This window comes from Suncus etruscus, chromosome 10, assembly GCF_024139225.1.
Source record: "Suncus etruscus isolate mSunEtr1 chromosome 10, mSunEtr1.pri.cur, whole genome shotgun sequence".
In the NCBI taxonomy this organism is placed as follows: Eukaryota; Metazoa; Chordata; class Mammalia; order Eulipotyphla; family Soricidae; genus Suncus; species Suncus etruscus.
This window is the reverse complement of record NC_064857.1, coordinates 39,022,604-39,041,541: the sequence shown is the minus strand read 5'-3', so window position 1 is coordinate 39,041,541 and position 18,938 is coordinate 39,022,604. Positions and strand designations below refer to the sequence as shown.

Below are 18,938 nucleotides of genomic sequence, written 5' to 3'. Positions count from 1 at the left end.
ATCCTCTGGATCACTTGCTAAGAGCATTTCTTCCTGCTCTAGTCTAGATGTTGTTTTTCTTCCTTAAGCTAGGGTTGGGGGAAGGGGCCTTCAGTGTCTGTTGCAATTCTCATGTTGTAATCCCCATGTCTCCACTGTGCCTGCCCTGCCCTGAGATTTCTTTTTTAAAGAGGAACTTTCAGTGACTGCTGAAATGATCCTTGACCAGGACCCAGGCTTCATGTGCTTTCAGTTATGTGGAACAATTGATAACCCAGATCAAAGGCAAGCCAAACCAGGTTGAAAGTTTCAGACCATTCCTCCCAGGCTTTAGCAGGGATCCAGGAAGCAAGTGTCTTGTAGATAGCCAAGCATTTGGGCAAAGAGGAGCCTGAACTAACTCAAGAGAAAATAGATTGTTCCTGAAGTTAGGGTAAGAAGAAGATGTTCAGTGAGTGTACAATAACTGTCTCCATTCTGAGACCCCCCCCCCAATAATGCCGTTCTGTGTCTGTTCTTGAAGAATCTGGCTCTTCTGCCCATCATTCCCATCTTAGTCATGTATCTACTACGTATTTTTTGTGCTTACTCATTTTGTCTGACTTCATGTCTCAGGCTGCACTGTGTGATAGATTCTGCAGTGATCACTCTCCATAGGATGGTCACTGACCAGGGGTAGCAGCCAAGCTCTTGGAATGTGACTAGGGCCAACATGATCCTGAGTTTCAAATTTTTAGCTAAAGTTTAAATGTCAGTAGCTGCAGGTGGCAGGTGGCTACTAGCTAAGACAGACCTAGACTGCAGGGCATTTTTAAATAACGATCTAAGCTGCATTTATGCCTTAGGTGAGCAGGTGGTGGTAGACAGGAAATGATAGAATTCGATAATATCCAGCCCTTGTGTGTTCTGGAAATCTACCATCTTGTCTGGTTGCAGTCATGGGAAGTAGAGAACACTGAAAAAGGATTCGCAAAGACAAACCAGAAACCATACCGAGTAAAAGGAGGGACCCAGAACAGAACACTGGTGAGCAGCGCAGTCTCTCTGTCAGACTGCCCTGCCTGCTTGGACCTAGTAGTTTCATGTTTGGGCATGCAATGCTGCTGAGGACCACCACACTGGGAGTGTGGAAGCTCAGGAGGGCATTACTTGTGCTACCTGCTCTGAGCTCTAGCTAAGGTCCAGCCGCTGGTATATGAGTATGTGGAAGTTCCCAAAGGTTTTCAGCAGCTAAATGATTCGGGTAAATTTGCCTTTCAGTAGCATAACTCTGCTGCGCTGTGGCCAGCCCTCAACCCTGAGCCTTTAGCTGGATTGTGGTTTATCTTTTGAGCCAACCATCTCCAGTGTCTTGTCTGGTTTATGTCTTGTGTTGTTTTTCTTTCTCTTTCTCCTGTACGGCATCGCTTTCTCCTGGTTCCTACGCTTTCTTCTTCTTCCTCGGTGCCCTTCTCTCTCATCCAAAGATCAGCCAATAAAAAGCAGTCTCACCTGTCCAGGTAAGGGGCAGGGTAGGGAGGGAGGTGGCAGGGTGAGTGGAATAAGGCACTAATTTGATGTTCAAGTTATTTATGTGTTCTGTTTTGCACTGTTGTTTGAACAGTGAATACCTTTACAGGATAATGGATTTAAAGGGCACAAATAAGAGTCTACAGAAAGATATAACCTGAGAAATTATACAGCATGTAGTACTTGCACATGACCAACCTGAGTTCAGTCCCAACAGCCCATATTGTCCCCAAGCATGACCAGGAGTGATTCCAAGTACAGACCTAGGAGGGAACATTGAGCACCACTGGATATAGCTCAAAAATGAACAAACTAGGGCCAGAGTGATAGCAAAGCAGTAGGCATCCCTTATGGTGTCCCTAGCCGAGCCTGCCAGGAGTGATTTTGAACGCAGAGTAGGAGTAACCCCTGAACGCTACCGGGTGTGGCCCCAAAACCAAAGATTAAAAAAATAAAAATTAAATAAATTATTGATGAAAAGATTCTAACTCTACCCCGTGTCCACGGCAACAAATAAAATATATTTTTCTTGTGCCTCCCCGAGAGTTCAATAGTCAGGCATATGCAAACAAATGCACGAGTCATTCCCTTCTCCCTCACCCACCTTTTTAATGTGGACATAATAATGCTGCGTGCTTTTTCACTCATCAGTTCTTAGAGTAGTTTCCTTATTGTATTTAAAGAACCTCCTCATTCTGATGTGTGACTGAATACAGTGTCATTATAGTGACATGCTGTAATTTTTTTCAACCAGTCACCCTTTGTAAGCATTTAGATTCTTTCCATTAATTAGAGACTGGCAGTTATGAGACTTTCCTAAAAGGAGAGACAATGCAATCATTGAACTACTGTTGCCACTAGAACCCCTTAATGAGAACAACGAGTGAAAAATTTGCTTGGGGAATTTGTGGTACCCTGAGATTGTAGGGTCTTAGTTTCTTGACAGGGCATCAAAGGCTGGCTATAGAAATAGGGCTGAATGGATATGTGGATTCCTACCACCAAGCAGACATTGGTACCCACAAGAGAAATGGATTTCAGAGTCTCTATTGGCCATTACACTTTTAGAAAAGTGCACAAATTGTCAGTAACCCAACAGATTGGTACCAGAGGCACAGCTGCCTCTATGGAGGGGGACAAAGGAGGCGCTGGTGTGGAGATTGTCTGCTGCAGTCACTGCGTCTCTGCTAAGTTCATGCAGTTTATTTTTGACCCACCATGTCCTCACCTCACCTTCAGTCTTCCTTTCTTTTGCAGATTTCTGCCTCAAACTAACTTGCTGTTTGTTTTTTCCCCCCTTGTCTTTTTCTTGCACTCATTTTCTCTGCTGCTCCGTTATGTTCCATCAGCCCCATTGCAGCCTGGTAAGACCCAACAAGCATGTGTGTTTGTTCTCATCCTGTTCTTGCTAATGTGTGTTTGTCTCCTGTCTCCAAAAAGGGCTGTTTTTCTCATGCCTGTCTGGGCACCAAAGAGGGTGCCTTGCCAGCCTAGGATTTCAGATAGATGGTGGTGATAAACACGCAGATGTGGCGAAATTGCCCGTCGTTGGGCCAAGCAGGTTCAGAACAAGATAGTGAATCTCGCATTACCCAAAACTCAGAGACCCCTTTTGACAGCTTTCTTTGACATCACAGCCTCTTCCAGCCCATCCCAACTCACTGATGTGCTTTCCTTACTTTTCTTTCAGGTTAAGTAGCCTGTCATTGGGAGATTCGGCACCTGAGCGCAAGTCCCCTTCCCACCAGCGCCAATCCTCTGACATCTCTGAGACAGCAGGTAAAGCACAGCCTTTCTGCCAAATGCATGCACTAGATGAGGTGTGCTATTGTATGTTTTGTCCAGTTGCCTGTGTAGTCCTTGAACAAATTGTAAAAAAGAAAACTCCTTAGGGCTGGAGCAATAGTATCTCTGTTATCAGTGAGGAAGCCAAGGCAATGAGGGATAAGGAAGCCTGGATGATCAGGCCTAAGCATGTAGGGGAGAGAGAGTTGGGACTGAGAACCAGTGGATTTTTCACTCAGGAATGCTTTTCTTCTCAGTCACAGGAAGCACCTGGCATGCATGTTATGTTGTTGTCAGTATGGCCACTGGAGAGGAGACAGTTGGGAATTATAATATGTCTGCCTGCCTGCCTGTCTCTGTTTCTCTCTCCTCTCCTCTCCTCTCCCCTCCTCTCCCCTCCCCTCCCCTCCCCTCCCCTCCCCTCCCCTCCCCTCCCCTCCCCTCCCCTCTCCTCCCCTCCTCTCCCCCCTCCCCTCTCCTCCCCTCCTCTCCCCCTCCCCTCCCCTCCTCTCCCCCTCCCCCTCCCCCTCCCCCTCTCCCTCTCCCTCTCCCTCTCCCTCTCCCTCTCCCTCTCCCTCTCCCTCTCCCTCTCCCTCTCCCTCTCCCTCTCCCTCTCCCTCTCCCTCTCCCTCTCCCTCTCCCTCTCCTCTCCTCTCCCTCTCTGTCTATCTCTGTCTCATTTTTTATATACTGTGTTTAGGGATGCATGTGGAAAAATAAAAAGGCATCTCTCATTCATTTTTCCCTTGGTTGAGCAAGGGGCCAGCCTCAAGTCACCCTGAGTAGCTATTTCACTCTCCTGAAAGAGTCAGCTGTCTATCTCCCACCTGTCAGATTCACTGGATATGAATAAACAAAAAACTTCCAGTCACACAGCTGGGATCATGCTGCCTCTCTGTTGTGATGGTCTCGGGGAGGATGGCTCTGACTCAGCCCTGCTCTTTCTTTGGTCATACTTCCCCACCACAGCCTAAAGACTCAGACATATGCCATGCTCAGCACTTAGAGCAAGGTAACTTCTTGTATGAACAGAAGATGTTTTTTGGGTGGCTATAAGAAGCTCATCACTGTTACTACTTGTGTGGATGGAATAAGTTCAAAGATGCCGTTAACCTCCAATGGCTTCCTGGAGAAAAAGAAACCCTGGGCCCTTGTGGGTTGGTCTTGGCTGCTAGGCCATGCCATTTCAGGACCCACGTCCACCTGCTTTTTCCTGCTTTCTCTTGACCCTCACCAGGTCTTGTTCAACGCTGTGTCATCATCCAGAAAGACCAGCATGGCTTTGGCTTCACGGTCTGCGGGGACCGCATCGTTCTGGTGCAATCTGTGCGGCCAGGTAAGAGTCACATTCCTCCCACCTCCACGGACAGTTCTCACAAGGTCACCTTGTGTAATGACAGTATACAGCTTGAAGACTGTGCATTAGTTTTCTCTCTAGAATGAGCTTCCAGGGGCATCTGGAGTGCTCACTTGCTAAGCCATAGTACAGAATGTCTAGGGATCACACTGCATGCTTGCACCCCACTTGGGAGCCAGAGAAGCAGTGGGTGACTGTCAAGTCTTGTGGTAGATACCAGTCCTTCCCACCAGGCAAAAGAGTAGTGAAGGAATCAGAAACCTTCTTCAGGCTTATCTCACTCACTCATTACAATCCTTTGTGCATCACACAGATGGTCACTGGTGGGCCAAGTAGTACTAGTTTCTCACTTACAGAGACAGTTAACATTAACCAGAGAGAAATGATAGGAGGTCATGGATATGCTGAATGGAAGTTTGTGTGGGGTAGTTTGTTCAAGGCCTAGTCAGTTTCCCTTCAGATCAGCGTGGGAATTTTTCCTAGATGAAACAGGATTTCAAGAGTAGAGTTGAAAATAAAATAACAATGGAGAACAGAATGACAGGGTAGAAATTTATACGAAGGGAGTATGGAAACTGGCCATTGAAGCAAACAAAGCAAGTGAAAAGAACTGTGTGAAAAAAGCTGTTAACATTTTAATGCACGGTAGAATAGTTGTTATTAAGTGACCGGAGCTAAGAAGATATTAAGGACAGAGATGAGGTGGGTACTGTACAGATTGAGTATCTTTTTTTGGGGGGGAGGAGGGCCTTTGGGTCACACCTAGCAGTACTCAGGGATTGCTCCTGGCTCTGCAATATGAAATTACTACTGATAGACTAGGGGGACCATACAGGATTCTGGGAATCAAGCCTGGGTCTGTCCCAGGTTGGCTGCGTGCATGGCAAATGTCCTACCATTCTGCTGTCACTTAGGCCCCCAGATTAAGTATCCTTAAAGAAGAGGGTGACTGGCAGTATAGCAAGCAAATTGGGCCTGGGGATATAAAGCATCTCAAGCCCGGCTTAAAGAAAATACAGGAGGAGTCACAAGGAGCAGGTTAGTGTTTTCAGTGCAGAGCCACACTAAGGTTCACAGATGAGGGTCAGAAAGAGCTGGTCGGGGGGCCGGAGAAATAGCATGGAGGCAGGCCGTTTGCCTTGCATGCAGAAGGACAGTGGTTCGAATCCCAGAATTCCATATGGTTCCCCAAGCCTGCCAGGACTGATTTCTGACTGTATTCAGGAGTAACCCCTGAGTGCTGACCCAAAAACCAAAAAAAGGAAGGAAGGAAGAAAGGGAGGGAGGGAGGGAGGAAGGGAGGAAGGGAGGAAGCAGCTAAGGAGCGAGCTGGTTGAAGAAATTGTACCCCCCTTCATTGCCTCCATGGTCTGCTACACATGGAGGTCCCCCCAGCAGGGTTGAGGTCATGCTCCCTCTGATGCCAGAGCAGAGTCAAACCCAGGGAGGAAAGACCAAAAGGGAGGTTTGCAGTAGGATAGGAACATCGGTGGTCATGTCGCTGTGCCTTGTGTTCGGGGAGGTGAGAGGAAGGAACTTGGTTTGGATTGGCATTGAAATTACTGCAAAGCAGATATTGTTGTCTTTTCCAGATATCTCTCTGGTTCTCATGATGTGTTGTTCTGCCTGCCTGAGAACCTCCAGGCCCTAGATTCTTGGGAATTCCCATCCCCAGGCCCATCTCAAGAAGTGTTGAGTCAGTTTCTGGCAGAGAGGCCAAGGAATATGTTTCTTACCGTATTCCCATGGGGTTTCTCCCTCTAGAGTCAGAGAACATGTCTTCTAACTTTGAAGAGTTTAGTTATTTTTCCAACTCAACTCATTTATTTTATACTTTCAGTTAATGTTCTTTCCCTCCACATTTAACTTCTGATAGTATGAGTTGTAAGATGTTTTCAAGGATTTCTTTTAAGTAGTATACTTCAGTCCCAGTGTTTGAAAAAAGAAAAAAAAAACAACCCTTAAAAGTATGAAGCAGTAGCTTCTATTTTGGGGTTTTATGTTTGCTTTCCTTTGGGGAATCTTCTGTTTTTTTTTTTTTTTTTTTGTGTTGTTGTTGTTGTTTTGGATTTTGGGCCACACCCAGCAGTGCTCAGGGGTTACTCTTGGCTGTCTGCTCAGAAATAGCTCCTGGCAGGCACGGGGGGGACCATATGGGACACCCGGATTCGAACCAATTACCTTTGGTCCTGGATCGGTTGCTTGCAAGGCAAACGCCGCTGTGCTATCTCCCTGGACTCTTTTTTTTTTTTTTCTGTTTTGGGGGATACTTAGCAGTGCTCAGGGATTACCTCTGGCTCTGCACTAAAGATCACTCCTGGAAGGCTCAAGGGACAATATGTGGTGCTGAGATTGCACTGGGGTCATATGCATGCAAGGCAAATGCCCTACTACTATATTAGCTCTCCAGCTCTTCAATTTTTTTTTTTTCATAAGACAAAAATTCTAGAGGTTGAAGTAATAGGTCAAGAGTTTTGAGCAAAAAAATGGCTTGTGGAGGGCCCTAAGTTTGATCCCATGCACAGACAGGGGTGGCCCCATTGTTCCCCTGCACCTCCCACTGTGGGCACTGATCCCTATTAAGATGAAAGAAAATTGTTATTTTTTTTGCTTTTTTTTGGGGGGGGGGTGGACCCACACCCAGCAGTGCTCAGGGGTTACTTCTGGCTCTGTGTTCATAAAGGACCATATGGGGGGTGATGCAGAGAAATAACAAAGCAGTAGGGTGTTTGTCTTGCACGTGGCCAACCCAGGACAGAGCACGGTTCGATTCCTGACATCCCATACAATCCCCAGAACCTGCCAGGAGCAATGTCTGAGCACAGAGCCAGGAGTAATCCCTGAGGTTTTTTGGTGTGACCCAAAAACAAAAAAAAAAGAAAGGACCATATGGGATGCCAGGGATTGAACCCGGGCCAGTCCCAGATCAGTTACATGCAAGGCAATGCCCTACCTGCTATGCTATCGCTCCAAAAATTTTTTTCTAAATGTACTATTGTGGGCATTTTGTTTTGCCCAAATGAGTGCAACTTGCAATTTTTAATTCAAAATTTTTGTTTGTTTGTTTTTTGGGACACAGCCATTGGCCCTCGGGTCAATTACTCCTAGCTCTGCACACAGAAATCACTCTTGGCAGGATCAGGGAACTATATGGGATCCCAGAGATCGAACCCAAATCCTCCACGTGCAAGGAGAATGCCCTAGCCACTGTGCTATCGCTCCAGCCCTCAGTTTGCAAATTTAATGATGATCTTGGGAAATTTATGTACAAGATATTTATTTTCTTCATTAATATAAACAGTTTTAATGGCATTTTGTTTCTATTTGTCTTCAATCCTCCAGAGTCAAACCCCAGATCTCATACTTGCAACCAAGGGCTGACCTCTCACATTAGTGTTAATGTTTCTTATACATACTTAGATGTTTTGTTTTGTTTTTTTATTTTGGTTTTTTGGCTACACCTGGTGATGCTCAGGGGTTACTCCTGGTTATGCAGTCAGAAATCGCTCCTGGCTTGGGGGACTATGTGGGACGCCGGGGGATTGAACCATGGTCCGTCCTAAGCTAGTACGTGCAAGGCAGACTTATCGCTTGCATTACCACTCCAGCCCATTTTGTTTGTTTTTGTTTTTAAGGTGGGTTGGTGGTGAAATTTGGCCATACCCAGCTGTGCTCAAAAACTATTCCTGACTCTGCTCAGAAGAGACCCTGGGCTATGCTTAAGGGACTATATGTGATGTTATATAGAACCAGGGCCAGCAACATACAGAGCCTTAATGTCTATAGTCTTGAACTGCACCCTGGGCTTAAATTGAAACCTTAAGTAATGTAAAGCTCCTACAGTGTGGTTGAGAGAGAACCTGGAGAAGCTGAATATAAGACCAACAGACTCTCTTGTCAATCACAACCAGAAGATTTTACTCTGGTCCCTTTTAAGGGGAGAAATTATAAATAGATTAAAATAATTCTCCTTTTGGGTCTGTTTTGTTTTGGTGCTAGAGATCGAATCCTCACACATGCAGGGCACTTGCTGTACCCCTGAGTTATATTCCCAATCTAAAATAACCTTTTAACAGAAAAAAATAGCATTAGCACCTTTAATGATAGGAACCCCCAGAATATCACTTTGAGCCAACCTCTCAGGGCATTTGAAAACTCTTTTGTTTTAAACATTTTTTTCTAGTCTCTCTCTCTATTTGGGGGTGGGGGGTTCACACTCAACTGCACTCAGTGTCCACTCCTGGCTCTGCACTTAGAAATCACTCCTGGCTCGGGAGCCGGAGAGATAGCACAGTGGTAGGGCATTTGCCTTGCAAGCGGCCGACAAAGGACTGATGTTGGTTCGAATTGGAGCATCCCATATGGTCTTCCGTGCCTGCCAGGAACCTGAGCACAGAACCAAGAGTAAACCCTGAACGCCACTGGGTGTGGCCCAAAAACAAATAGACAAAAAACAAATCACTCCTGGCTCGGGATCATACCAGGATGCCAGGGACCAAATCAGGGTCCATCCCAGGTCAACCGCATGCAAGGCAAACGCCCTACCACTGCACTATCACTCCAGCCCCTCACTTTTTAATTATTATTACTAACAGTGATATTAAACTCGTTTTTTCCCACCAGATAAGAAGTGACCTTGGGACACATCTGGACATATTCAAATAAAGTGTATACCCTCCTGAAACTAGACCCTATCTCTCCCCTCTAGTTTTGTTTTTTTTTGTTTGTTTGTTTGTTTTTGGTTTTTCGGGCCACACCCATTTGATGCTCAGGGGTTACTCCTGGCTATGCGCTCAGAAATTGCCCCTGGCTTGGGGGGACCATTTGGGCCGCCGGAGGATCAAATCATGGTCCTTTCCTTGGCTAGCGCTTGCAAGGCAGCCACCTTACCTCTAGCGCCACCTCGCCGGCCCCTCTCCCCTCTAGTTTTTCTGTTTGGAAACTTAATGTCTGAGCCAGGTCAAGAAAGAGATGGGACCATATACATTTCACTTTATCCTAAAAATACTTGTTTTGCTAGCAGAGTAGGAAGTTCACCCAGTGTGTTCCAATAGGGCATTTGCATGGGTCTGGCTACCCCAAGAAAGTTGCCAGGCTTCGCTTAACTAGGCCTTCTCCTCATAGGCGGTGCAGCCATGAAAGCTGGTGTCAAAGAAGGCGACCGAATCATTAAGGTAAGTGACTGAAGGCATGGTCCACAGACCTGCCCTGATCTTGGTCCATCCTGCATGCTTCTCTGTTGTACCAGCCATCAGCCAGCTGCTGCTTTTAGGGGCTAGTAGAGTGACAGAAGTATAGTGTTTCTTCAGAGGCTGGGGAGTGAGTTCTCTAGGCCCCTCATTATAGCCCTTCTTGATTCAAAAGTAGCCCAGCGTCTTTCGAACAGGTGTTGTTATTCCCATCACAAATGACATAAATAAAATCTAGAAGCTGTGATGAGTGAAGATCCCGAGGCCTCTGATTTCTCAGCTCTCCCTATGTAGTGAGGCTCGATTTCCTGCCAGGTCCCCAAGGTCAGCCTTGAGGTTAGTCCACAGCAAACTCTGCCCCATCATTCAGCGTTTTCCATCTACAGTACAGAATTTCGATGGTTAAAGTGTTTTAGAAAAGGTCTTTAAAAAAAATGGGTGGGCATCTTCAATTTGTAGATTCTATCACTGTAATTCAATATCATTTGTTCCCCCAACAGGTGAATGGCACGATGGTGACCAATAGTTCACACCTGGAGGTGGTGAAGCTTATCAAATGTAAGTTGGAGAAAGCCAACAACAAAGAAAGTAGGAAGCAAATGAGCTAGGAGGAGATGACAAAGACCTAAAACAGACTTATTTGCCACAAGTTTTTGTCAATTTTGGAGTAAGCTGCAATCTCACCTTCACCTAGAGCTAAAACAATCTGCTTAGACAGTTCTTTGAATGTGATTCAAAGAACTTGAATTTGAATGGATTCACTGTTGGTCTCTTTTCAGGCCTCTTTATTTTAACCTCTTTGCCATTCCCATATCCTACTATAACAAGATCCCACTCATCATTTACTCCCCTCTCATGTTAGGAACCTTCTTTCTCATTTGTTACCTGTTGTGGGGGAACCAGACCTCCTGTTTGAGGCCGAGAAACAGTTGAGTCATCCAGGATAGCCAAATCAAAGTACATATGGTGGAAAGAATTAAAGGATGGGGCTAGTGATGGGGCTCAGTGATAAAGCACTTGCCTTGCATTTTCAAGACAACCCCCCCAGTTTGATTTCCCCCCACTGCATGGTCCCATAGAGACTGTAGAGTGTGTCTTGCCCCCCCAAAATGTTTAGGGTATGAACAGTGAAAAACTGTAATTTAAGTGTCTGTGTGTCAGGGATAGTATACCAGAGGGTTTTATGTGGTGGGTTAATTTGACAACAGAAAGGAAGAAGCAGAGGCTTCTTTGCTCACTTTATAGGTAGAGCTTCAGCTACTGTCTCTGGATGGCAAAGAGGAATATTTGAATAGATGCAGAGTTAGAGAATGGGGCCCGGAGAGATAGCACAGCGGTGTTTGCCTTGCAATGCAGCTGATCCAGGACCAAAGGTGGTTGGTTCAAATCCCGGTGTCCCATATGGTCCCCCGTGCCTGCCAGGAGCTATTTCTGAGCAGACAGCCAGGGGTAACCCCTGAGCACCGAGGGGTGTGGCCCAAAAACCAAAAAGAGAGAGAGAGAGAGAGAGAGAGAGAGAGAGAGAGAGAGAGAGAGAGAGAGAGAGAGAGAGAGAGAGAGAGAGAGAGAGAGAGAATGAATGAGACATTAAAAGTAAGGAGGGACGGGCCGGAGAGATAGCATGGAGGTAAGGCATTTGCCTTGCATGTAGAAGGATGGTGGTTCAAATCCTGGCATCCCCTCTGGTCCCCGAGCCTGCCAGGAGCGATTTCTGAGCATAGAGCCAGGAGTAACCCCTGAGCACTGCCAGGTGTGACCCAAAAACCAAAAACAAAACAAAACAAAAAGAGTAAGGAGGGATCAGAGGGATAGTATAGTGGGTTAAGTGTTTGTCTTGTCTTGCACACAGCTGAACCAGGTTCCATCCCCAGCACCATGTATGTTCCCCTGAGCCCTGAAAAGAGTGATCTCTGAGCATGAAGACAGGAATAAACCCTGAGTACCACCAGGTTTAGCCCCGAAACAAAAGTGAGAACTTTAGCCGTAGAATTACAAACTGCAAGAAAAGAGAGAGGAAAAAAATAGGATAGCTGGTAGGATGCTTGTCTTGTTGCTGACCTGGGTTCAATCCCCAGCACCTATATAGTCCTCTAAGCCTGCCTGAATGATTCTTGAGTCAGCCAGGTGTAACCCCTGAGCATCACCATGTGGGGGAACCCTTCCCCCCCCCCAAAAAAAAAAAAAGGAGAAAGAAGAATTTCTTCACTGTTGTTGCTTGTGATTTTTATTTGGTTTAGGCCTTACTCCTGGCTCTGTGTTTGGGAATCACTCCTAGCAGGGTTTAGTGAATTCCCTCTGGTTCCTGGAATCACATAAGAGTCAGTACATGCAAGGCAAGTGCATTATCCCTGAACTCTACCACCTGAACTCCCTCTTTTTGGAGCTTGAATATCAGCTCTTTGGATCATACCACTTGAGTGAACATCTCTTTGTCTTTCTCTCCAGCGGGGGCCTATGTTGCCCTTACCCTCCTGGGCTCATCACCAGCATCTATTGGTGTCTCTGGACTCCAGCAAGACCCAGCCCCTGCAGGAGCTCCCCGGGTCACCCCTCTAACACCGCCACCTCCTCCTCCTCCACCTCTGCCACCTCCACAGCGTATCACAGGACCTAAACCTCTACAGGTAACATTCTTCCTGAAGTCTGTCCTCACTATTGTACCTTTGTGACTTTCTAAGTGGGAAAGAAAGCAGATTTCATTAAGGGGTACAGGTAAGCAGGGACTAGCCACAGAGTTCATGAACACCATCAAAGAGCTGAGCAGGGGCCAGAGCAATAGTGTAGTGGGTAGAGCCTTTGCCTTGCACATGGCTGACCTGGAATCAATTTCCAATATTCTCATAAGGTTTTTTGATCCTGTCAGGAGTAATTCTTGAGCACAGAGCCAGGAATACTGTATTTTCCGGCGTATAAGACAACCCCCTAATTTTGCAGTTAAAACATAGGTTTAGGCCTATATTCGCTGTATCAGACAGAACGTTCCTGTGCTGCATGTGTGCCTGTGCTCATGTACCACAGTGAGCCAATCACAACAAGTAAAGGTTCAAAGGTTATACTGTAATAGACTTCCTCTCTGACTCTGGCCAATCTGAGCAGGCTTTTTACAGTGTAGATTTGGGTCCAGAACATTGTCTAATTTGCATGCATCAAAAGTCTGCTTGGATTGGCTGAGTTAGAGAGGCGGTCCGAGCAGCCTTGCAGTGATTGGTACAGGATCGAGTTGGAAAATTCGTTTTGTGGCAATATTCAGACAATTTTCGTTTAGCAGCATATTGAAACATTTTTCAGGATATACTCGGCGTATAAGACGACCCCCGATTTTCGGTTGACTTTTTTTCGTTTCAAAAGTCGTCTTATATGCTGGAAAAAGTAACTCCTGGGTATCATCGATGTGGCTCAAAAACAAAGAGTTGAGCAAAACAAGGTCTGCACTCAAGGGGCTGGTCAGTGCCTCTGTGTACTCTATGTAGATGTATGCATGGTTTTGTCTATAGGCATAGGCCTATGTTCTCTGAAGAAGAGGAAGTCCTCAGAGGACCTCCTTATCTAAAGAAGGGATGCACAGATGCAGTCTTGTTCACACTAGTTGCTCTCATTTGGGTAAGAGTAGGGAGCCTTTCTGGAGAAAAAGCTTACTTAAAGGAGCAAAATGGGGGCCAGAGCAACAGCACAGCAGTAGGGTGTTTGCTTTGCATGCTGCCAATCCAGGACAGACCCGGGTTAGATCTCCAGCATCCCATATGGTCCCCCGAGTCTGCAGGAGTGATTTCTGAGTGCAGAGCCAAGAGTAACCCCTAAGCACCACTGGGTGTGGCCCAAAAACAAATAAAAAGGATCAAAATGTGTAATGGGAGTTTGGTCTGTAAAGGGCCAGGCAGAAATAGAACAAACTAGGAGGGAAGGTCGATCAGTGTGAGTTTCAAGCGAAGACTGCTGATCCGGGATCAAGAACAGGATTTTTCCATTGGAAAGAAGTGTCATCCACTAAATTCAGGGAGACTTTAAGGAGCAATTTGATATCTCAGGGGATTACAGCCAAAGCTACAAGGAAGTTTGGGAGAATCAAGTAAGATTTTATGTTTACTGAATCCTGGTGAGGTACTAAGAGTCAAAACTTACTTAGGGGCCCAGAGCAATAGCATAGCAGTAAGGTGTTTACCTTGCATGCAGCCAACCCCAGGTGAACTCCGGTTCAATTCTCAGCATCCCAGATGGTCCCCTAAGCCTGCCAGGAGTGACATCTGAGCAGAGAGCCAAGAGTAACCCCTGAATGCTACTGGGTGTGGCCCACCACCCCCCCAATAAAAAACTTACTTAGTGCCCAGATTCTTATCTGCCAGTTTGCCTTGCCTAAGAATTAGCTAGTAGGGGGCCGGGCGGTGGCGCTAGAGGTAAGGTGCCTGCCTTGCCTGCGCTCTAGCCTAGGACGGACCGCGGTTCGATCCCCCGGCATCCCATATGGTCCCCCAAGCCAGGAGCGACTTCTGAGCGCATAGCCAGGAGTAACCCCTGAGCGTCAAATGGGTGTGGCCCAAAAACCAAAAAAAAAAAAAAAAAAAAAAAGAATTAGCTAGTAGAAGAAAATTTCTCTCTTACACTGGCCCCCATCCCTCACTAATGCCATATTTTCTATTCTTAGGACCCCGAAGTTCAGAAACATGCCACCCAGATTCTTAGGAAGATGCTGAGACAGGAGGAAAAGGAGTTGCAGGTAAGTCACTGCTGAAGTCAGTGCACCATTGCCTTAATGAAATGAGATTTTTATCAGCATGATTTGCCAAAAGGGGCGTTTCTCATCAGGAAACTCCTAAAGAATAAAACCTTCAAAGCATGAAAGAGTGGTTGTGGTTCACTAGAATTTGTTAAGGCAGAATTTGATCAATGATGTGGATAAAGAAATGAAATTCATGAATAGTATATTAGAATCAGACAAAATACAAACAAGTGATGGAGTCAGAGTGATAGTACAGTGGATAGAGTTTATCTTGCACTTGGCCAACCTCAGTTCAATCCCCAGCATCCTAGATGAGACCCTGGAGCCCCACAAGGTATAAATCCTGAGTCCAAACTGGTATATCCTCCCCCCAGAAAATGACATTAGAACTTAGGAAAATCAGAGTTGGCTGAAATTGATTTGGGAAGTTTACCAAGAAGGAAAGGAACAGGAGAGAATGGCAGGCTAGGCTGAAAGTCATGCACATTGTTGGCAGACAGAGAAGAGAGAGTTCCAGACCCGGGGAGTGATGTGCCCAGAAAAGGTAAGATTGACTTCTGTGCAGTAATTAGCAAATTTCTATAATAGGTGTGACTTGCAGCGAATGACTCATTCCTTCATTTTAATAACAGCAAATATCTTATAAATGAAGACTGTACATAAGACCTTGTTTTTGCTCCTGTGCTATTCAGAGATGAGGAAGTTGAGATAAGTCTTCAAACATGATTAAAATCTAGTAGGGAGCTGTGGCTCTGGGGGTGGAGTTCTGCCCTATTTAAGTAAATCTTTGGGTTTAGTCCTCTGCTACCAGACTTTCATTTGGGTCATAGAGATCATTCAGAGGGCTGTGTGCCTAGGCCTGATTTTATTCCCTGTATGCTAGAAGTGATCCCAAACACTGAGTTGCCCCCAAAGCAATGGTGGGAATGCTCTCCCCATTAAAAACCACCCTGCTAGGGGCCAGAGTGGTGACGGAAGCGAAAGGGCATTTGCCTTGCCCGTGCTAACCTAGAACAGTCTGCAGTTCAATTTCCTGGCATCCCATATGGTCCCCCAAGCCAGGAGCAATTTCTGAGCACATAGCCAGGAGTAACCCCTGAGCGTCACCGGCTGTGACTCAAAAACAATAACAAAAAACACCACCTTGTTAAATAAAGGGAGCAGAGGCTCAAGTTACAGTAGGAGGAAGTGGTGGAAACAAAGAATTTTGTAGGAAGAACAAAAGGGAGTGATTAATAATGGGAATTGCAGAAAGAAATGTCACACAGAGGATGGTATTTCAGCTGGACCACGAGGAACAGGATCTTTAGTATATTACAATTAAGTGTTAACATACATTAAAAAAGTCTTACAATGATAGAGAAAGAAGTGGAACATATCTCCAGAAGACAATAATTTAATTCCAAGTATTTGCGACTCAGACATTTGATAAAAGTACAGAGCTAAAGTCTATGAAGAACTCATCTTAAAATTCAAAATTAGGGGCCAGAGAGATAGCACAGCAGTAGGACATTTGCCTTACACACAGCCAACCCAGGACAAATGGTGGTTCGACTCCTGTCATCCCATATGGTTCCCCATGCCTGCCAGGTGCGATTTCTGAACACAGCCAGAAGTAACCTCTGAGCGCCGCTGGGCATGTCTCAAAAAACAAACAAGTAGCTCAAAAATAAGGGGCCATTATGCCTGACATATAGTTCAACGGGTAGGGTGCTTGCCTTGTCCACAGCTGACCTGTGTTTGATCCCCAGCAACACATATAGTCCCCAACCCATCAAGAGTAAAAAATGAGCTCCACGAGGTGTGACCCCAAAACCACCACAAAAAAGAATAATAATAATAATAAGGGGCCCCCAGCATGACACGGTATCTCAAGCATCATCAGGTACAGTTCTAGAGCCCCTGCCTTCATCCCCTCAGAACCACCAGGGTATGCCTGGCACCTCAGGGCCCAATCAGCATTGCATCCCTAGGCCTTTGCCTTTGGAATTTATTCTGAATACACTGGGAACAGAGCAAAAAGATTTTGAGTACTGGAATTATGATATCCTTAAGTTTGTTTTTCTTCAGGGAAATATGTTAAGTAAATTGACAATAAGGAAATCTGTTTAGGAGATGGCAGTTGTCTTTAAGAAATGATGACAGGGAAACTACGCCTACCCAGTGGGGCCTGACTGTGAAAAATTGTGAGTGCTGCCTGTGTGTGTCTGTCTACTGTCCTGTTGCGTAAACCTCTTGGGAGTGGGCCGAAAAGAGGCTCCAGAAAACTCGCTCTCCCAGAGGTCCATTCTAGGGCGGGAACGCCAAGGAACTGCTCCATAACGTGAAAACCGGCTATAAGCAGTACTTTGCAGAAGCCAGGTCCCCTGTTTGTGACGTCAGGCTGGGAAAAATCTACGAAACTATGCCTGCCCAGTGGGGCCCAACTGTGAAAAATTGTGAGTGCTGCCTGTGTGTGTCATCTACTGTCCTGTCGCGTGAACCTCTTGGGAGTGGGCCGAAAAGAGGCTCCAGCAGAGCACGGCCGCTCCACTTCGCTACACAGCCATGCGCTCTTTCTAAGGAAAGAACACCATTGCAACAAGAAGAAAAAAATCACACTAAGAACTGTGCTGGATCACTGAAGCCCAGCATTTCTCTCCGGACTGTCTTCTCTGCTGCATGTTCGGGCCTGAGATTTGATCCTGTGTGAGGCTTCATCCACAGAGGACTCCCCTCCCTTTGAGGCAAGTCGACCCATCCAGAAAGGGCAGAGCCAGAGGAGTGTGGCTGCCTACATTATTTAGCCAATGAATACCACCACAACACATAGAAAAACCCACAATACAAGTGTGACAATGGGGAAACAACGCAGGCCAGCATCAGACATAGAGAATGAAATGACAATTCTGATGACCAGATAATGACCAACCAACTAATCAACCTCTCAGATAAGGACTTTAGACAAGCAATATGGAAGATGCTCAAAGAACTCAAAGAAACCATGGATCGAGTTTAACAGAACACTAATAAGAACCAAGAAAATATGAAGACAGAAATCACAAAACTCCAAACTGAAATAACATGTCAACTAACAGGCCTGAAAAAGTCAGTAAACGAAGTGAATGACAAAATGGATAAGCTCTGGGACAGGGTATCAGAAGCTGAGAATAGACTTGGTGCTGCGGAAGATGAGATAAATAACAATTTCATACAGCGGGAGAGATTGGAAAAAAAAACAAAGAAAATGAACAGACAGTGGAAAAATTAGTCAAAGAATGGGAACAGATGAAAATAGAAGTCTATGATAAGCTCAACAGAAACAACTTAAGAATCATTGGAGTCCCAGGAAGAAAATTTCGAGGAAGAATCAACGGTCAAGAACATCATTAAAGAGAAACTTCCAGAGCTAAAGAATACCTGTGATCAAATCCTGCATGCTCGAAGAGTACCAACCAAAAGAGACCCCAGAAAAAATACCCCAAGACACATCCTAGTCACAACGACGAATCCCACAGATAGAGACAGAATTCGAAAACAGCAAGATCAAAAAGGGAAATTACATTCAAGGGAGCATCCTTGAGATTTACAGCAGACCTGTCACCAGAAACACTCAAGGCCAGAAAGCAGTGGTGGGATATTGTGACAAGACTGAATGAAATGAATGCTTCACCTAGAATACTGTACCCAGCAAAACTCACTTTCCGGTTTGACAGAAGAATACATGGTTTCACAGACAAAAAACAGCTCAGAAACTTTACAGACTCAAAACCAGTCTTAAGAGAAAAACTGAAAGACCTAATTTAAGACAAGACTAACCAAAAGACACACCAAATTTCGATATAAAGATAGCATTAAGTCCCAGGACAATTCTTTCTCTCAACATCAATGGACTAAATGCACCAGTTAAGGGACACAGAGTGGCTAAATGGATCAAAAAACTCAATCCAACCTTCTGCTGCCTACAAGAAACGCACCTGAATAGTCAGAACAAACATAGACTCAAAATAAAAGGCTGGAGAAAAATTATCCAAGCAAACAACACCCATAAAAAAGCTGGAGTGGCCATACTAATATCAGATAATGCAAACTTTATACTCAGGAAGGTTGTCAGGGACAAAGATGGACATTTTATATTAATCAAGGGGTATGTAGAGCAGGAAGAAATAACTTTCCTAAACATATATGCACCGAATGAGGGGCCAGCAAAATATTTAATAAAATTGTTGATAAATCTGAAAAATAATATCAATAACAACACAATCATTGTGGGGGACCTCAACACAGCTTTGTCAACACTGGATAGGTCAACCAGACTGAAACCCAACAAGAATATACTAGACCTGAGAAGAGAAATGGAAAAAAGAGGACTAGTGGATATATATAGGACACTCCATCCCCAGAAACCTGAATACACATTCTTCTC

General features: G+C 45.4%; 1 protein-coding gene across 8 annotated transcripts in view; it reads left to right on the top strand.

Moving 5' to 3' along the window:
• The window catches only part of ARHGEF11 (Rho guanine nucleotide exchange factor 11), a 146,674-nt gene that overhangs the window by 80,549 nt on the left and 47,187 nt on the right, over positions 1–18,938 (top strand). For 5 of the 8 annotated variants that reach the window (XM_049781941.1, XM_049781947.1, XM_049781946.1 and 2 more), the window contains 8 exons: positions 1,446–1,478; positions 2,838–2,852; positions 3,179–3,267; positions 4,511–4,609; positions 9,755–9,804; positions 10,320–10,377; positions 12,265–12,443; positions 14,459–14,530. In XM_049781941.1, coding sequence (XP_049637898.1) covers positions 1,446–1,478; positions 2,838–2,852; positions 3,179–3,267; positions 4,511–4,609; positions 9,755–9,804; positions 10,320–10,377; positions 12,265–12,443; positions 14,459–14,530 — 595 coding nt within the window. The remainder of the gene's footprint in view (positions 1–1,445; positions 1,479–2,837; positions 2,853–3,178; positions 3,268–4,510; positions 4,610–9,754; positions 9,805–10,319; positions 10,378–12,264; positions 12,444–14,458; positions 14,531–18,938) is intronic. The other 3 variants (XM_049781944.1, XM_049781943.1, XM_049781945.1) reach the window with 2 other exon arrangements.